The 19,454-nt window shown below is 38.5% G+C and overlaps 1 protein-coding gene across 9 annotated transcripts in view; it reads left to right on the forward strand.

Annotated features, from left to right (window-relative positions):
• Positions 1-436: 436 nt before the first annotated feature.
• dennd4c (DENN/MADD domain containing 4C) overlaps positions 437-19,454 on the forward strand; it is a 152,286-nt gene continuing 133,268 nt past the window's right edge. For 3 of the 9 annotated variants that reach the window (XM_072590103.1, XM_072590120.1, XM_072590130.1), the window contains exons 1-3: positions 470-549; positions 8,722-8,812; positions 16,787-16,925. In XM_072590103.1, coding sequence (XP_072446204.1) covers positions 8,767-8,812; positions 16,787-16,925 — 185 coding nt within the window. In that variant the 5' untranslated portion in view covers positions 470-549; positions 8,722-8,766. The other 6 variants (XM_072590138.1, XM_072590159.1, XM_072590110.1 and 3 more) reach the window with 5 other exon arrangements.

Raw genomic sequence — 19,454 nt, forward strand, 5'->3', positions numbered from 1 at the left:
GAGAGGGTGATCTTAGACGTAGAGCTTCTAGGTTAAAGATCACAGGGTCATGCAGCTAATATTAATGAATTGAATCAAAAGGAAGCGCGGGGCATTGTGTCCCCCACTGTCAATCAACCAATTGGGGCGGAGCAGAATGTCCACCTCTTATCCATCATCCAGTGGGGGCGGGGCACTCAACTGTCAATTTTCCTGTTGGGACGGGACAGTGCGAGCCTCATCTGTCAATCATTCTGTTGGGGCGGTACAGCGTGACATTCGCCTGTCAATCATTAGTCAAGGACGGGACATTGTGAATCTAGTCTGTCAATCATCCCGGAGAGGCGGTGCCGTGTGATCCTTACCCGTCAGCCACCCTATGGGGGCGGGGCAGTGTGACCTACTACCGTCAATCAGCCTGTGGGCGTGGCGATTATGGATGAGTCCTCACCTGTCAATCATCCTGAAGGGGCGGGGCCTGTCCGGGTGAAGTTAGAAGTCACAAACAAAGATGGCGGCAGCGGTGGGTCGAGCGTTGCACTAAGCGGGACGGAGAGAGAGCCGGAGGAGGTGAGACCTGGGCAGTGCCCTATGTGTGTGTGAGTGTGCTGCGGAGCACAAAGGTCAAGCTTGGAAGAGGAAATACAACGCGGCAGACGCGTGTCGCCAGTTGCAGTGTGGTTGTTCGTTTAGATTGCGGCTCCTCCACTTGTGGCGCTTTCCCTTCATGTCGTTTCGCTGAGAGGAGGAGGCGGGGGCCGGGACAGGTGAGGATGAGCCCCAACACTTTATACCCAGGAGTCAGCCGCCTGGCCCAAGCAAACTTTGGCTGGGCGAGCGGGCCGCTTCCGTTGGGTTTTGCCTGCGAAGCCTGTCGGGTGGTGGATGAGTTTTCAAGCCCCGGGGCGGGGGCTCGGTCTAAGGAGGTCATCCTCCCTCAGAGCGAGTGTGTCCCGGCCTGCAGTCCAACTGCTGTACACTCTGTCCAGCTCCAGCCGCCCCCACTCTCCATCCCCGCCTCTCTCTCTCTCTGCTCTGCTCTGCCCAACCCAAACCCAACCCCCCCCCCCCCAAGCACTTTCCTTTACAGTTTCTCCTCCTCTTAAGGTTTCCGGTGGGTGAGATCAGAGACGCTGCAGGTGAACAGACCTGTTGGTTGCCTCGGCTCAGTGCCAGTGATCAGTCATCCTCGTTACTGTGTCAAGGGAGATGTTTACAGTACTTAAAACAAACCAGGTTATTTCCATCCAGAGTTCAGGGCTTTAGTTTCGTTTGATCGTCAGAACTGTACATCCTACCAGTGTCAGGATAAAGAGTATGGATTGACACTGCTCAAAATGAAAGTCGAAAGTCTTAGGAAGCTAAATCTGTTAATTTCATCCTAGGAATCGAAACTCTAATATGTCAATTAGAGTTACTGCAATGCAAACTTGAACAGGATTTAAATATGAGAAATTCCTGCAAATCTTTTCAGCTTTTCAACCGATGTTTCAAATATACTGCGGTGTTTTGTTGCTTGCAGATGAAATTCTACTGTCCTAAACATGAACGACCTGACACAGATGGTCTTATTCCAATCTTAACTTTTCTGACCATTAAGATCCTGAATCTTGACAGGGCATGGAACAATTCAGTTCTCTGACAATTCATGAAAGTGGTTAGGGACAAAGAAACTGCAGAGGCTGGAAGAGCACAGCAAGCCGGGCAGCATTGGGTGGTGGGTAAGTTGACTTCTTCAGTCCTGAAGAAGGGTTACATCCAAAGTGTCGACTTATTCACCTCCTGATGCTGTCTGGCTTGCTGTGTTCTTCCAGCCTCCTGCCTGTCTATTTTAAGTTCATGGAAATGACACATTATTTGCGATACAAGTCGGTAGGATTCTGTTCTGAACTGTGTATGACTGTGCTTGTAACAGAGATTGAAGCTGAATTGAACAAATGTGAATTGGTAGCTTGTAAGAGTATTGTGCAGTTGTGAGGTGGAATTATGGTACAGAATTTTAGTTAATGCATACTGTGACTTTATTTAAGATGTCCTATTATTGTAGGACTTAAGAATCAGTTCATGAACTTGACAGTGTGTTTGACGCAGATATAAGTTTAAGGACACTAATTTGTGTCACACTGATGCTACCAACTTCTGCTCCTGCTTCAATTCATCATTGCCAAATCTTCATTAAAACACTTATCATCTCACATTTGGCTGTTCGTGGCACTCCTGGCTGGGCTGCCAACATCCATCTGTCGTAGATGTTTTAATCAAACTGTTTTGACATACAATGACATAAATAAAAGTAAAATACTGCAGTTACTGGAAATCTGAAATAAGTTGAGAGAACTGAGCAGGCTTGGCAGCAACTGTGGAGAGAGAAACATTTCAAATCCAGTTGGACTTGACTTGACAACTGAAAAAGAAATACTCACATGCTTCCAGGCATGTTCTGACAGACTTCTGGAACAGATGAGACTTTGAACTGGGTCTTCGAGACCAGATGTAGGGACAAGGCTACCATGCCACAGACAGGCCCAAAATGAATTTCATCAAGCTCTGACATCAAAAGTGGAAGATGGACACAAATGATACTGTAACTGAGAAAATGACAGATGAGCACAATCACTTTTTCAGTTATTTTAATCATCCTATTCAACATTTTAAGGCACCTTTGGAGCAGTTGCGTCTTGAGTCCAGACTTTGTGGCTCACAGGTCAGGACACCATCACTGTGTCAGAAACCCCTATCTAAATCAATGTGTTCATACATGTTATGAAACATATCTGGGGCAGATGGGATTTGAACACATGTCCCTGATCTAAAGGTGGTGGCAGTGTCAGTGTGCAACATGACCCTTCCATCTATCATAAACTTAAGCTCATTTGGAACACTGCTGCTTGTGACCAAATTCTCAAGTTTTGTTATCACCCACTTTTTTCATTTGCTCTGAGTAATACTAATTCGATGTTTGATTTCTTAATTCTCATCCATTATCAAATTTTTCCATGTGTTCATCCCGTATCTGGAACCTTCAATTTTCTGAGCTATCTGACATGAATATAATCTTCTTCACAGGGTGATAGGTTAAAGTCTAGAATTCCTAGTAGTGATGGAAGTTGGTTTGATCAGAGTTTTCAAAAGGTGATTTTTTTTCAAAAGAATAGAGGGTAGGGTTCCAGGTAATGGCATTCTGTGAATTGAGTTTTTAGAGAGCTGGCACAGACATGTGTCAAATGTCAGCCTCCTGCAGTCTAATGGTTCTGTACTCTTTCAATCCTGATCTGTGCATATTCTTGATGTTAATTGCTGCACCATTGGTTGTTGGACAATCAACCTTTGAAGTCATAAACTCTGGAGTTCCCTTTCTCCCCTCTGCCACTCTGCCATCGTTAGGCAACAGTAGTCTGGCATGTACTTGTAGCATGTGTGGCTTTATAGAGGACAGATAGAAATTAACTGTATGGATTGCTCAGTAACCTGGTTTTGAGAATAGCTGTTCACTCAACATTGGTTTGTGATGCAATGTTTTGTTTTGGTTGTGTCACATGTTTGACTTTACTCTATTGGAGAGTTCATCAGATCTTTTGCCAGGCACAGATCAAGATCTGGATAACCATCTGTACTGCAGAACATGTGACAATGGTTTGTTCAGTCTTCAGGTAAAGATGGTCCTATGTCCTCCTTGCTGTGCAAACTCTTTCTCCTTGATAAAACTGTAGAAAACAGAATTCGGCTTAAATTCAACTCAAATATCCCTACAAATCTTTTGTCTCAGCATTTATTTTGGTATCGATGGAATGTGAGCATGGACCCAGACTTGAAGTTGGTGAAGCTTTTGGTCATGATCTACATCTAAAAACAGAAACTGATCAAGAAACATTCAATCACCTGCACTCAAAATATTCTTGATGGGGATGAACCTATGTTCACAGCTCTCTGTTCTCAGGGCAATTTAATGTCTGGGGAGGGGGTTTGTAGGTTTAGGTAGCAGAATTGCAAAATACATGTGTGACATACTAGATATTTAACCCTAAAATAACTTCACTCTGTCAGAGATTTAAACCTTTTCAGCACTTAGCTCTGCCCAATTTCATGAACTTGGATTTTGAGCTGAGTATTGAGATCCACAACTGTGGGACTGTTTTATGTTCAATAAATAAAGACTGTTCAACAATATCTTTTGAAACATCATTGCACATTTGAGAGACGAGGAAAGAAATTCGCTGACTTCTATCTCCTTCTTGGGTTCAAATGTTGTATGTTAGTACTGTTTTCCCCCTTTTAGCCCAGTGCCATCTGAACTTTGCTTTACCCACGTCACACAAAGAATCAAGACTATTTCTGTTGGGCTGATTCTCTGTCTCACTTTGAGCCATTCCAATTGTGCTGAGTATATGAACCCTTCTTGACCTCAAAACTTTAAGGAATGCACACCATAGGGATTTACAAGGGCTATGCTCTAACCATGAAATAGAAATCAGAATCTAATTTCATTTTCATTTTTGTTTGATGTAGGCTCTTGTACTTGCACTATTTAACATTTGCTTTAAGCTTGTTATTTTAACCTTCCAGTTGATTTAAAGTGAAGGGACACTGGATGATAATAAAGGGTCACATCTTTGTGCTTTGCCTGAGAACAATGGTTTTGAACAGAAGTCAGAAAAAACGTAAGAATTGTAAAAACAACTGAAGGTCATGGCTGCCATAATAACTTTTCAAAATTGTATAGAAACCTTCATTGAGTTTTGAGTTTAATTTCTGGATTTGTTTATAGTCAGCAATTGCTGTGTACATTGTTTTGCATTGCTTTAATGTTAATTGCAGTTAGGCTAATGCATTGACGGCTTTGTCGATGCTTTGTAATGAAAAAGTTTGCTTTAACTGTAAAGGACAAATATATTATGTTTTGCACTAAGTTATAAACATTGGAGAAAGGAAGGCTTAATATGACACATTGATCCTTATTTACAAGAGGATTGAAGCACAAAAATAAGATGTCTTGCTGTAGTTGTATTGTGATTTGATCAGAGCATAACTGGAGTACCAAGTACTGTTTGTGTTTTGATATTTAAGGAAGGATAACATGTCTTAGAGGCAGTATGGCAAAATATGTGAAGTTGGTTCCTTGGGTGAGAGTCCTCAGACAAGAGCATGAATAAATGGGATCCATACTTTCTGGCCTTAAGAAAATAAGTTGAGTTCTCATTGAAATATGCAGGTTTACTAAGGAGTTTGACAGGGAAACAACTTCTTTGTATCGGTCTCTGGCTGGAAATTTAAAACCTGTTATCAGTCTCCCTCCATTCCCTCCAAACAAAATATGTCTGTTCTAATCTTGAACATATTAAACAGTAGCACGTGCAGACTCTGTGGGAGATAATTGCAAAGATAGGCAAAGAGAAATCTATTTGTCACAGTTCAAAGTAACCAATCTCTTAAGTTGAGAGTGTTCCCCATGTTTTAAATTCCCAGCCAGAGAGAAGTACTAAGAAGTTGTTTCCCTGTCAAACTCCATAGTAAACCTGCATATTTCAATGAGAATACCTTTTATTCTTCTGAAGGCCAGAGAGTACAGACTCCATTTACACATCCTCTTGTCGGAGGACTCCTATCTGAGGAACCAACCTAATGAATCTTTGATGAACTCTTGCATCTAACATCAATTCTGCTGAAATCACTTTTTTTATCACTTGCCAGTGTTTGGATTTGTTTCAATTCATGACTTCTCTTTTTTTTGGGCGGTACTGTGGCTCAGTGGTTAGCACTGCTGCCTCACAGCACTTGGGACTCAGGTTAGATTCCAAACTCGGGTAACTGTGTAAACTCCACACACACAATCTCCCCTTGTCTGTGTGAGTTGGCTCCAGGTGATCCGGTTTCCTCCCACAGTCCAAAGATGTGCAGGTTAGATGAATTGGTCATACTAAATGGCCCATAGTATTCAGGTTTGTGTAGGTCAGGTGCATTAGTCAGGGGAAATGTAAAGTAATCGGGTCGGGGAATGGGTCTGGGTGAGATACTCTTTGGAGTGGAATTGATTGGGCCAAATGGCCTGTTTCCACACTACCTGATTCCATGAAGCGTTCAAAAGAAATTTTGGATCTCTAGAGATTGAGTGCAAGCCTGTTTACTATACCATTACCAGAGGTGAGGGAAGCTTGAGTTTATTGTTTTAAGACCATAATAGTTGCCATGTGGGCTGGTGTTTTAAGACTATAACTTGATCAAAAGATAACTAATGACATTGCTCCTTGAGTTTGAGTACCGGGCATTTACTACTTGTTATTGAATTACCATCTTGAGCTTTCATATACTTTTTTTTTAAAATCCAATCTTTTGAGAGCTGAACAAATGCAATTTGCAATTTTTTAGGTCAATGTCTGCCAAAAGAAATTGCTAATTAGCCTTTGGATGGCAATGCAGTTTTTTTCCCCCCCACGTGACTTTAGTATAAAACAGTCATCAGCAAAGCACGTAGGTATATGCAATATGTATGTTTACTTGACAAACTTCTAACATCACTTATGCTGAAATCACTTTTTGTATCACTTGCCAGTGTTTGGATTTCTGTCTAATTCATGACTTTAGTTTTTGGTGTCTTTGCTGACTTGTTGATTCTCTTCACATGATACTCCAATACACGGTCCAACTCTCTGTTGGCTGTTAATTGCCTACCTCCATGTTCGAACTGTTGGTTATTGGTTTGCATTTCTTCCTGGCATGATGGATGTCAATTATTGTGTTTGATCTGCACAGAGCGACAATGCCCTTTGCTGTGGTGAAGTTTGGCTTTTCCTCTTGTTACACACTTTTTAACTGATAACCGAAGGGGTAAAGTAAACATAACCCCCAAGAAGCATTTATATGTTCTGCTTTTTTGTTTTGCCATTTTACCAACCGACTCAAAAGTTAAGGTATATACACAAGCTTTGTGAATATGTGTAGGGATCATGTGCTCAGGTTTGAGTCATTTTTCAGTTTGTCTCCAAATGGATAAGTTAATATTGTTTTGGGCAGCACTTGCTTAGAAGATCCATAGTAACCAAGATTAAATAGGTGTCTGTAATTCTGACTTAGGGGAAAAAAATGTGGTTAGTAGGCCTTGATTGAACACTAGGAAGTAAAATTTGTATATCTTCTGAGAGAAAAGTGGAAAAAAAATTAAAATCAAATTAATGTTTCTCAAACACAAACAACAGAAATTGCTGGAGAAACTTTCAGATCTGGCAGCATCCTGTGATCCTTCAGAATGGGTCACTCGACTTGAAAAGTTAACTCTGCTGTCACTCTCAGATGATCCAGATCGGCTGAGTTTCTCCAACATTTTCAGTTTTTGTTTTTGATTTCAGCATCTGCATTTTTTATTACTATTTCTCATTTCAGTTGTTGTATCGCGACAATTTCTGAAGTAGTCGTGATTTGCTCATTTGTAAGAACCAATAAAACTGTGAATGCTGGAAATCCAATGAAAACTGTTCTTTGTATCTACTCTGTCGAGTTCCATCGTGATTTTGAACAGTTCTAACAAAACTCTCATCAGCCTTTCCTTCTCTACAGTCCCAACTCTTCTGGCTGGTTGCAGAAATGACCAACTTCATATTTTTAAAAATATTTTTTGCACCCTCCAGTACCTTCACATCTTCCTCCAATGTCTTGTCCAGAATTGGACACAGTATACTTGTTTTGCTGAATCAGTGTTTTATGAAGGTTTATAACTTCATTGTATTATACTTGATGCCTTTCTTTAGCAAGGTGAGGAACTTGTCTGTCTTTTGAGTTGTTTTCCATCTGCTTTTCACATTCAACAACTTTCTGCACAAGTAACCTCGGTCTTTTGCTTTCTGTCTCCATACATATGTATATTGTGCTTTATGCATTGTAGAGTATAGGGTCAAAGTAGCCACCAACTTAATGACCAAGAATTGCATGAACAATTCTCTGAAATGCAGAATTCCAAAACTTTGCAACACAGATGGAAACAGTTTCTCTTCATCTCAGACCTAAAAGGCCTAACCTTTTATCTTGAGACTGTTTTCCAAGTTCTAGACTCATTCATGAGCAGTAAACATCTTCCTGGCAGTAATCCTGTCAAATCCCTGAAGAATCTTGGGTTGCAATTAGGTTATCTTTTATTCTTGAAAATTTGACAGACTGGCGGCCTTCTATTGCACTACATTTCTGTGGGTTAGGAGACTAAAATTTTGTAGAGCACTCTCTGGTCTCATTGAGACTCCAGATAATGGCAATAATACATCTTTACTTCTTTAACAGATTATATGCTTTCCTAATTGTAAGCTGTACCTGTTTATTAAGTTTGGTTTATGTTTAGTGTTAAAGTATACACATCCCTCTGAATACTGTTGTTTGCAGGTTCCCAACATTTAAAAACAATATTTTGCTCCTCTATTCTTTGAAGCCAAAGTGGATAACTTTACACTTCCACCCTTCATATTTCACCTGTTGCATTTTTGCCCCTTGCTTGCCCTTTGTAAGAAATTGTGCACACTCGTTCTGTTCTCCTTGCAGTTTATTGCTTAACACGTCTGTAAATGAATGTGCATACATTCTACTCCAAATTGCCCATATATTTCAGAAGTCTCCAGTTCCTGTGCCTATTCCGTGGAGCTCGCTGCTCACCAGTGGAACTGGGCTGCTGCATTTGATCTTTATATTCCAAGTTGAAAATGGGTTTCTAGTATTTCTATTCTGATGACCTGGTGTGGTATAATGTACATTTTTTTTTTACCACAGCTGTTGAAGTCACAACTGGGAAGTGTGGGATAACTTGCAGATTGAATGATGTGCTTACTTCTAGCAAGCGAGTCACATTTTGTTATTGACGGTAATATTTTGAACTTGGTCTTTGGTCCAAGTGCACAATCATTGACTCTTGTCTTAACCTGTCTGTCTAAAGTGAGTACAGCTCTGTTATATGATGAACTAATTTTCTGTCATTTATGTCTTCTGCTGATGCTTTAAAAATATTAATCACATTTAAACTGCACTTCAGGTCGACATGGTGTGGGGGTGGACAGTAATCTCCAGTCCTGCTTTATTCAGAATTGTAACTTGAATTACTGGTTAATTTTTGACCCAGAAATTAATTTTGTGAAGCAATAAGCCTGTAATATTGCTGTAGAATCACTATAGTGCAGGACGAGGCTATTCAGTCCTTTGACTCACAAAAGAGCACCCCACTGATGCCCATCCCCGTAACCCCGTGTGGAGGTTTTATCATGGCTAACTCCTCTAACCTGCAAACCCATGGACATTGCTGGACATTTTTGTTTTAAGCATGGTCAATCCACTTAACCTGAGCGTCTGTAGATTGTGGAAGGAAACACATGATAACAGAGCATGTGCAAACGCCAGCGCTGCAATCAAACCTGGGTCCCTGGCACTATAAAGCAGCAGTACTAACCACTGTGCTATCGTACTGGCCCAAGTGTTGTCATGTAGGATGTATCTTTGCCAGAATGAATGCTGTTGTATTTATAAGTTTCTAGGGCCTAGCAAATATCTGGGATTTGCTTCCATGTTAATTGTGAATTTGTCTTTAGATTTTTCAGTTGTTAGAATTTCAGTTGAAACTATTCTGTTAATCAGGTTATAATGTAGTTATGGTAATTTCTTTTGCCTATTCCTGGCATATTCCTGTTTGTGACAAACATGTCCCAACCTGCTTTTTGAGAGAGGGCATGTACCTTATTTTGATTTGCTTTCAAGACTAGCATTTTGTATGTAAAGTATGATGACCTGTTTATATAGCTTACATTATGCAAATTGATTTAGAAGCTTTCCAATTACTTGATGATAAATGAATTTTCTCTTGACTATGTATAGAATGTACAATTTATGAAAATGTTCTGCTTGAGCAAATAGATAGGATGTATCACCGAAAAGTCATGAATCATAATGATATATTGATCCTCCTTTATGACTTTGTCAAAAAAGTGAACAAATTCTTGTTCTCTGATTTCCAGACACTGCTGCAAGACTTCCTACATGCCCTTAGATTTGGCCACGATGGACAAGGTAGCCTTGTCCATAACGAATGCTGCATTGCATGCACATTGCTATCAATAACTAGAAATGATTTGGGACTGTTTTGAAACGGAGTGTTAAATGGTTGGCATTACGTGATAAACTTTAAAAAGCGTTCAGGTACTAGATCTAAAAAGCAATGCTGGCTTATTCTGCAATGAGTACTGCTTTTGATTGGAGGAGGCCAATTACATGGAAGGAAAATACTGCAGATGTTAGAAGTCTGAAATGAAAGCAGGAATTGTGGAAATAGACAATAGGTCAGACGTTTTGTGAAAAGGTCTTTGACATGTAACAAATCTGTTTCTCTTTTCTAATAACTTTCACATCCTAATAATAAATACCAATTGAATCAAATGTGAAGAAAACTTATACAATTTCTCTGTACTGATTTAGACAGGAACTGTGTATTCTGTGGCAGAAAGGAGATCTGCCACTGTTATTTGTAATCATGCCTACTGATTGATCAGAAAAACATTTCAATGCTTCAGTTATACATCTTCTCAATAATCAGGCAGACTTTTACAACATGAATTTTTGTCCAAAATGTTACCCAGTGGCTCAGGTTGTTAATGGAAATGAATGACGTAATGAAATCTGATCTGGAGACTTTTATTCTCTTCTGTTTTTATTCCATGTCTTGGATACCATTGTATCATGGATATTGGCAATTTAATATTCAGGATACAAACAAAAGCATTTGGATGTTTGATCTGTAGTGTAAAAGGATCTTTTGTTTGACCTTCAAATTGCTGAATGATTAAATATACTTCAGTTTATTATTGATAATTGCATATTTTTGTCTGAACGGTATAAATAACTTGCAGTGTGAAATGTACTGACAAGTGATACAGCACTTATTGGAACTTATTTAACACCCTCTGCATAGTTAAAACTGCAAACGAGTGCAAGCTATTAAGACTGAGATTTTCAATTTATTTGAACTGTAAATATTACAGAGCATGTATTGGTTTTTTTAGATTATTCAAAAATTATGTAGTAGGAAACCTTGTAGTACTGTTTATATCAGACTTTATATCTAACTTGACTGGTTGATTAACAGGAAGCACAGAGTGGGAATAAATGAGTGCTATTTTGCTTGGCAAGTAGTGACTAGTGGTGTGCCTCAGGGATCAGTGTTGGGACTGCAATTATTTACAATTTATATCGATGATTTGGAGGTGGGGACCACATGTAGTGTGTCAAAGTTTGCAGGTGACACGAAGATGAGTGGTAGAGCAAAGTGTGAAGAGGACTGTGAAACTTTGCAGAGGAACATAGATACTTTAAGCAAGTAAGCAAAGGTCTGGCAAGTGGGATACAATGTTAATACATGTGAAGTCATCCATCTCAGTTGGAATAACAGTTAAAAAAAAGTTTGTTACTTGACTGGTGAAAAGTTGCAGTCAAGAGTGTGGTGCTGACAAAGCATAGCAGGTCAGGCAACTTCCGAGGAGTAGGAGAATTGACGTTTCGGGCATAAACCTTTAATCAGGAAACGTTGATTCTCCTGCTCCTTGGGCGCTCCCTGACCTGCTGTGGTTTTTAAGCACCACACTCTCGACTCTGATCTCCAGCATCTGCATCCTCACTTTGTCCTGGTAAAAAGTTGCAGCATCCTGCTGTGCAAAGGGACCTGGGTATCCTTGTGTGCATGAATCACAAGGCTGGTCTATAGGTACAACAGGTAATTAGGAAGGCAGATGGAATTTTGTCCTTCATTGCTAAAGGGATTAAGTTTAAAAGCAAGAAGGTTATGTTGCAGCTGTACAGGTGAGGCCTGTACACTTAAGTACACTGAAGTGCTTTGTAACTGAATAGATACCTTGCAGTAACCATTATACTTCAAAGTAAGCAAGCAGGTCAGTCATGTTGTTCTCAGCAAAATAACCAATATATAATCCTATTCTGAATGACCAGATTATTTGACTTCAAATTGTTCTTTGATCAACCTGCAGGTGGGACTTTAACCTCACTCAGAGCCAGGAGCACTATCAAATTTCCTTCAGTATCATTGGGTCAGAATGCTGGAAGTCCTTCCCTTGTGATATTGTGGGTTCACTTGCACCAAATGGACTGCAGTGAGTGAAGAAGGTAGTTCATCATCATCTTAGGGTATCTAGGGACAGGCAATAAAATGCTGGCCCAGCCAGTGATGCCCACATCCTATGTGTGAATTGAAAAGAAAAGTCAATACCCAATGACTAGACTGCAAGTTACAGTCAGGTTGCTTGAGGGAACAAATATTGGTCAGGTTACTGGGTGAATTTGTATGCTCTTGGAATTGTGTTGTGGAATATTTAATTTTGTATTAAAGGATGGATGTAATTTCCAACTGAAATAAAACTGTCAAAAGTGCAGCACTCCCACAACTGATGCACATCTCGCCTCCTATAATAGCTGAGCTTTCAGCTTTCTGACCCAAATATCATTCCAACAGTGAACCTCTGTCTTTGACTTTCTTTATGAACATTCAAGGAGCAATTACATAATTTGCCTCGGGTAAAATTTCTTTGTCACTTGACTCATGGTCTTAAGTGGGAGAAAGTGAGGACTGCAGATGCTGGAGATCAGAGCTGAAAAATGTGTTGCTGGAAAAGCGCAGCAGGTCAGGCAGCATATGCCCGAAACGTTGATTCTCTTGCTCCTTGGATGCTGCCTGACCTGCTGCGCTTTTCCAGCAACACATTTTTCAGCTCATGGTATTAAGTACTGATTTGTGTTATGAACCATTTGCTGAACATGTTGCACCTTAAGTGCCTCTGTTAATGGAAAGCTGCCATATCAACTTTTCTTTTCTAAAATAAACTGTTCGAATTGCCTTTTCACTTTTCCTTAAGTTGGAAGCTCAGTGTAAAATATAAAAACATTGTTCAACAGTGATGTTTTGAATTGAACTGTTAAAGAATAACTTTAAAACAGCACAAAGTCTTATGGTTGTTCCACCCCTTCTCTTAAATCCATATATTATGAATTGAACTGTGATAAGGTGCAGATCTTGGATGAGTGCTCTGACTTGTCATTTGTAGGTTTTTAAAAATAGTTTAATGGATATATTTATATGTTAAGGTGGTAATGAGTGTGAGCACTTAATTAGTGAATAATTGTAAAATGTTAACACAGGTTACCATGTGAATAACATATAAATTTGCATGTGTGTAAACTGTCTTTAACTTGTGCATGTGGCAAATTCTGTGACCACACCTATGGCTGGAAAAAAACTGTTTGGACAGCATCAATCTCTGGCTCTGTTGTGATTAAAATCAACTAAGTCAACACTACAGTACACAATGCATTCTGACACTGAAAAATCATAGAATTGCTTTTAAGTTTCCTTCTTAGCCATGTAAAACTTTGTGTCAAATATTGACCGTCAAATAAGCAAGCATGAGCAAACTGATGTGATATTTTATAAAATTAACTTTTAAACAGTGGGGGTGAAAGTTAGAGTGCGTACATTCAAATATTGTAAGCATTTGAATTGAGATGTAGATGAAGATTGCAAATTCTAGGTAGTGCAGTTCTGATTGGCCTCCTGATTTTCCACCCTTGAGCTGACACAAACCTGGGTCTTGTCCATCCAAACCTCTGTATTGATGACCATTTCGGCCCTTATGCCCTGGAATAATTTTCTGAAACTTATGTTTGTCTTTCTATTTCTTTGACTTGTTTTGAAACCTCTGCCCAGTCATATGAGGTGGATGTTAAGCATTTGACCATTTGTCAAAATGTCTACCAGTGCCTATTTTGTACATCTGGTGCATTGCTCTGGAACTATGAGCTGTGTTAGAGGCACCAGATAAATTCAAGTTAATGCAGGAACATTTGTTGAAGTAAATCACATGCTGATCCCTGAAGAATAAATAAAAAAGGACAACTTGAGTGCTTTATTAATGAGTTGTAAAATTGCAACTTTTTCTTTTGCCATTCTCTCTTGATGATTTAATAAAAAGTCCACTAGAATCCACAGGCTGTAATTTGCGATTATCTACCATTTTATAAGTTGAGGTTTAATACTTGAGCTTTCTCCGGACAAATGTTTTCAAATGACAGAGATCTTGCTTTCTTAAATGTTAGACAAAACTAAAATAATCGTAATACAAGAATTCAAGTACGATTTAAGTCCCAGTATGCATGAAGGAAAGCTTTGTTAATGGTAAGAGTCAGTTACCTATTGATAATACAACTGGTTTCCTACCTGTGCAGCCTGAGTACTTACTACAAAATGAGATATTTAGTTGATATTTTGAGCATGTGCTGTTCTTGGAGTAACCAGGCTTTTACAGTGAGCATGGCGTTTGCTTGTCTATGGTGTACCTGAACCTTAAGTCAGTTTATTAGCGAGTTCAATCATTCAAGTAAGCTGATTTAGAATAAGCAACAAGTCTGGTTAAGGGTGTTGCGGATGTCAAGAGTTACCACAGACAGGAAACTAACTACTTCAGGAGATTTTTTAAATGAAGTTTTTTTTAAAGATGTTTTGCCTTTGCTCTAGATTATATTAAATTTAAGGTTGATTGTCACCAGAAAGAGGCAGTCCTCTTATTACTCCAGTGTAAGCTGAGTGCACAGTCAATTTCTTCTTAACAAGAAGCTTTTATTGTGATTAAATTGAATTTTTCAGTTTTTTAAAAAAAAAGTATAAATAACTCAGGCATTTAAAACTTCCTGGTTCAACTGGCCAATTAATATCAATTATTTATTTGAATTAAAAGTTGAAATCTATTTATATTCTTTTTTTTCTGGTTAAGTAGTCAGCCATAAAGGCATGACTTGCTACTCATGTAACAATGGGCTGTTAACAAAATATTTGGTTGAAATGATATCTGTCTAGATTGTAGTTCAATGTTTGCTTAGCTGAAATTAACAGTTTGTGATCTGTACTTTTATTTCAATCGCTCCATATCAACCTAAAATGAGGTGTGCTCAAAAAAAGTAGAAAATAAAAAGTTGGCACTTTGCAAATGATTTAGTAAAGCAAGACTGATTGCAAGCTACAAAAATTGTGGTTAAACCTCCAGTAAATGTAATTTGATCTGCGACATTCGTTTGGTTCCAGCAAAGTGTGCAGGACTTCAGTTGAACTGAGCTGAAGGAAATGAAGTAGAGCTTAGTGGAAAATATTAGTGCTTTTCAGTCAAACAATGATGCAGGTGGTGAAGTCGGTTTGTTAACTGTCTTTGTGAAAAGAGTAAAATCTTTGGAGAAATTTATCTGCTTTATGGTACTTAAGGAAATGCCAAAGGTCAACATTTGGCTCAAACAAAGAGTATATCAAAATTAGGCTGATCTACTCCCAAAGTGTTGAGGATATCATCGGCCTTGTTAATATGTCCCATATGTACAGTCTTCAAAATGGAAAGTTTTGTTAATTCATCGGCTACTGTTCTTGACACTTTGTTTTCTTCCTGTTAAATTGCTAATCTCACAAGTCTGAGATTGCTTGCATAGTTTGCATTACTATAGTTTTAATCGTGGTAGTTGCAGTTATTTTTTAAAAAAACATAAAGTTGAAAGTGGTTGTCTTTTTGAGGAATCTTACTTCGTAAAATGTAGGCATATGTGGAAAAGGCAAGGAAATTAGCAGTAAACATTCGAGCCAACCCAGCTAATAGAGCTGGTGCAGGCACATTGGGCCATTCAGTCCCTTTCTGCGCTGTAAAAAGCAAAATAATTGTGATTAAATTTGAAGTTACCAACATTTGTTTTTGAGTTAGTTTAGGACTGATGAGCTAGTGATGGCTTATATTTGAGCGTATTTAAGTATTTACATTATATTTCCCTGACTTGATCTGCATATTTAGAAGCGTCCAATTGATTCAGGAAATTTAGCTTTTAAGAGAGAATTTGTTTTTGAGAGGTGATATATAAATTATGCCATCATTTACAGCATGGGAGGAGGCTATTTTGCCCATGATATCAATACTAGATACTGATGAACAATCTTGTCAGCCCCATTTCCTTCGTCTGTCCAACAACTATGATTTTAGTTAGGTCAGTTGGCTGGACAGTGTTTGCGATGCAGATAGTGATAATAGCATGAGGTTCAGGACTCTGCTTCTCAACCTCTCCCCTTGGCTGAGGCATAATGACCTACTGGTTAAATCACCATCATTTGTTTCTCTGAGAGAATAGACCTATGGTTTGGTAAGACTACTGTGACCTTACCTTACTTTTTATCCACAGCTCTGCAAAGTCCCATTAAGTCATGGATTATCTGTGCTTCCATCATTATTATGGACTGATGTTTCAGTTTAACCGAAAATAACTATTTCTACTTGACAAATAAGTTTGTTTTTCAGTTTTTAACTACATATAAACATTATGGACACAAACAGAAATTGCTGGGAAAACTCAAGTCTGGCAGCCTTTTGTGGAGAGAAAGCAGACTTAACGTTTTGGGTCCAGTCACCCTCCTTCAAAACACTGAAGTCTTCAGTTCTGAAAAGGGTCACTGGACCTGAAACATTAACTCTGCTTTCTCTCCACAGATGCTGCCAGACCTGATTTTTTCCAGAAACGTCCGTTTTGATTTCTGATTTCCAGCATCCACAGTTCTTTGAGTTTCTTTTTTAGAATCATTATGGTACTGTTAAGATACGATATAGTCTTTCTGAGAGGACTATGCACCAATGCTCAGAATTGGTGTTTCCAACTCCGACTTGAAACCATACTCCGTTACGTATACAAGTCAGTATAGTGTCAACATCAAAAATTGTAAGTACTTTACAACATAAATTTTGCTCTTTCTTTTTTCTTTCTTCTTTCATAGAATGTGGGTGTCAGTGGTCATACCAGCACTTGTGCTCATCCATAATATCCCTTGAACTTAGTGCCTTGAGAGGCCATTTCAGAGGACAGTTAAGAGTCAACTACATTGTGGTTCTGGAATCATATGTAGGCCAGACCAGGTAAGGATGACATATTTTCCTTCCCTAAAGTAGATTTTTTTGAATATTGACAATACTTTCAAAGTCGCTGTTAATTAATGATCTTAACCACAGTTCATGATATTTTAATTCAATTAACAAAATCTGGAATTAAGAGATTTGAAGTCGTGTCCCCAGAGGATGAGCCTGAACCTATGGATTACAAGGCCAGTGACAATACTCCTAAACCAGCATCTTCAGTCAGTTTATAGCCACTGGTATTGGTACAGTTCCATTAAATTCCTGCTGACATAGCTATTTGTGCTGTTCAAGTTTGAATAATTTTTTGCTTTCAACTTGCTCCATTGCCTGCTTTTTGCTATCTTTGTAATCTCCCTCGACCTGGCAATCAACAAAGTTTGCTGTGTTCTTCTAATTCTGACTCTTATCCATCCTAATTTGTATATTTCAGCTGTTTAAAACTTAGCTTTTTGGTTAAGCTTTTAGTTATCTGGACTAATGTGCTGTTTGTCAGATTTTGCTTGCTGGTATTCCTGCAAAACGCATTTTGACATGTCATTAAACACACAGGATAAATGCAAATTGTTCAAGATACAAAAAGACAAAAAAAATTACTGTCGTATCCATAGACTGTTTTTAAACTCATATGTTTGAATTTAATGACTGTCCAAGGTGTTAGCTGCATGAAGTTTGTGCCTTTTGTAGTGCATGTACTGGTTTTTGGTTGCCTTATATGATTCCATTGATGTACTTGTAAATTTAAAGATATTGTAAAATTATGCAAAAGTGAAGTGTGTGCTGATGATTAAAGAGTTTCAGATCAAAATGAGTTAATTATAATTATTGCATCTACTGCAAATTAAGAGACAATACATCAATATATATGACTTAACTTTCAGTTTGACTCTGTGTAACTTATGCGCACTTTGTAGACTTGTGCTATACTCAGAGGTTTCAGACATTGCATTTAAAATAGATGATGTATGTAGCTTCATTTACTCAGGGTCCATGTGTTTGGGTTATATACATAGGATATAGTATGACACTGTCTTGTTCTGCAGTAAACCAAGGCACTTTCTTTCCTGTCACCTTTTTGTCATCTTTCGCCTTCAAAGCTTGCTAATAATGCAGATGATTAGCCTGTGTCAGGACTTAGGTTATTTGAGTCAAAGCAATGAAAGTGGACTTTTTCTCTCTGCCCTCTCTTTTTTATATTATTGAGAAAGTGCCTTTGCCTCTAAATGTATTTTTTTTCCTCCCCCGATGGTAAAGATGATATCTAGATGTTGCATTACAATAAGTTTTTGCTTTTTTTTGAACTGTGAATGCAGTTTGACAGTCTAGAATTACATCTTAGTTGCAAAAGCATGCACAATTTTATTACCTTTTGTGCAATTGGATAACTACACCTGTGCTTTATAAATACTTTATCACAAACAAGAGTCCTAATGTTTTTGAGGTGTTCGCTTCATGAAAATCTTGCTTTCTTCCACGTTTCTGGAAAAGGGCAGATTGTTTTCTTGAGGGGAATGATTCAGTAAGTTAAGCATTTTGTTGTGGGGTTAAAAACCTGTCATGCTTAGACTGGACAAATCTGGTCATATAATAAAACCTGACTTGATCATGTATTTAATTATTTTTTGTAATTCGATAAAATGGTTGGTTGTAGAAACATTTGAATGAGGCTTCAGATGTTCTTTAATGACAGTGTATAAGTTTATTATGCAGAAGGAAAAAAAAGAAAGCTCAATGCTACAGACTACAGCGCACCTTAACGCAAACGTGAAAACAAAGTTTCTCCTCCTCATCCATTGCATAAACGCAATCTCCAGAGAAATATCTTTCCTATCTCAGCTTTTTAACTCTTCTGAATTGATGTTTTTCACTTTCTTTTTGATGAGCTACAGAGAAACTTTTGATTTCTTTGAGTTTGTTGGCTTTTCACAATGTCTGTCAATTCTGAGGAGCCAGAAGTTGTCAGTTGTAACAACTTGAAGGCTTCTACACAGGCTGCCCCAGCTTAGGAACTTTAAAAGCCAGAAAACCCTTCTCCCAAAGTGACTAATGCCCTCAAACTAAACTGGAAAAAAACACCAGCTGCTCTCTTGTGAACTGATTGGAAAGACTTGTTTTTTCTTCAGAACAGAAGAATCAAAACTAATTGGCTTCATGTTTATGCTACCTGCAACAAACTCAACAATATAAACTTGTCAAGGAATTTTCTTAAGTCATGTCAGTCTGCATAGCTGAGTCTCCTGGGCTTTCTGTTGCTTCTATTTGCCTAAGTCATGGCAAACTTGTGAAAATTCCTTCGTCACATATTTGTCTTAAGGCTGAAATTCCGCTTCTTAACACTGGAAATAACATTTCCAGTCATGAACTTGAATTGATGTTCTGTAGGATATCCCATAGTACTTCGTAGTTAAAATCCAGCCATCAATGGAAGATCTACAATAAGCATTCAAACGAATAAGATGCTGAAAGGAAAGCCTTTATGATAAAGGATGCCACACTTCAGTTGTTGGAATACTGCTTTCTTGGCTTGTGACC

Source organism: Chiloscyllium punctatum, chromosome 2, assembly GCF_047496795.1.
Source record: "Chiloscyllium punctatum isolate Juve2018m chromosome 2, sChiPun1.3, whole genome shotgun sequence".
NCBI lineage: Eukaryota > Metazoa > Chordata > Chondrichthyes > Orectolobiformes > Hemiscylliidae > Chiloscyllium > Chiloscyllium punctatum.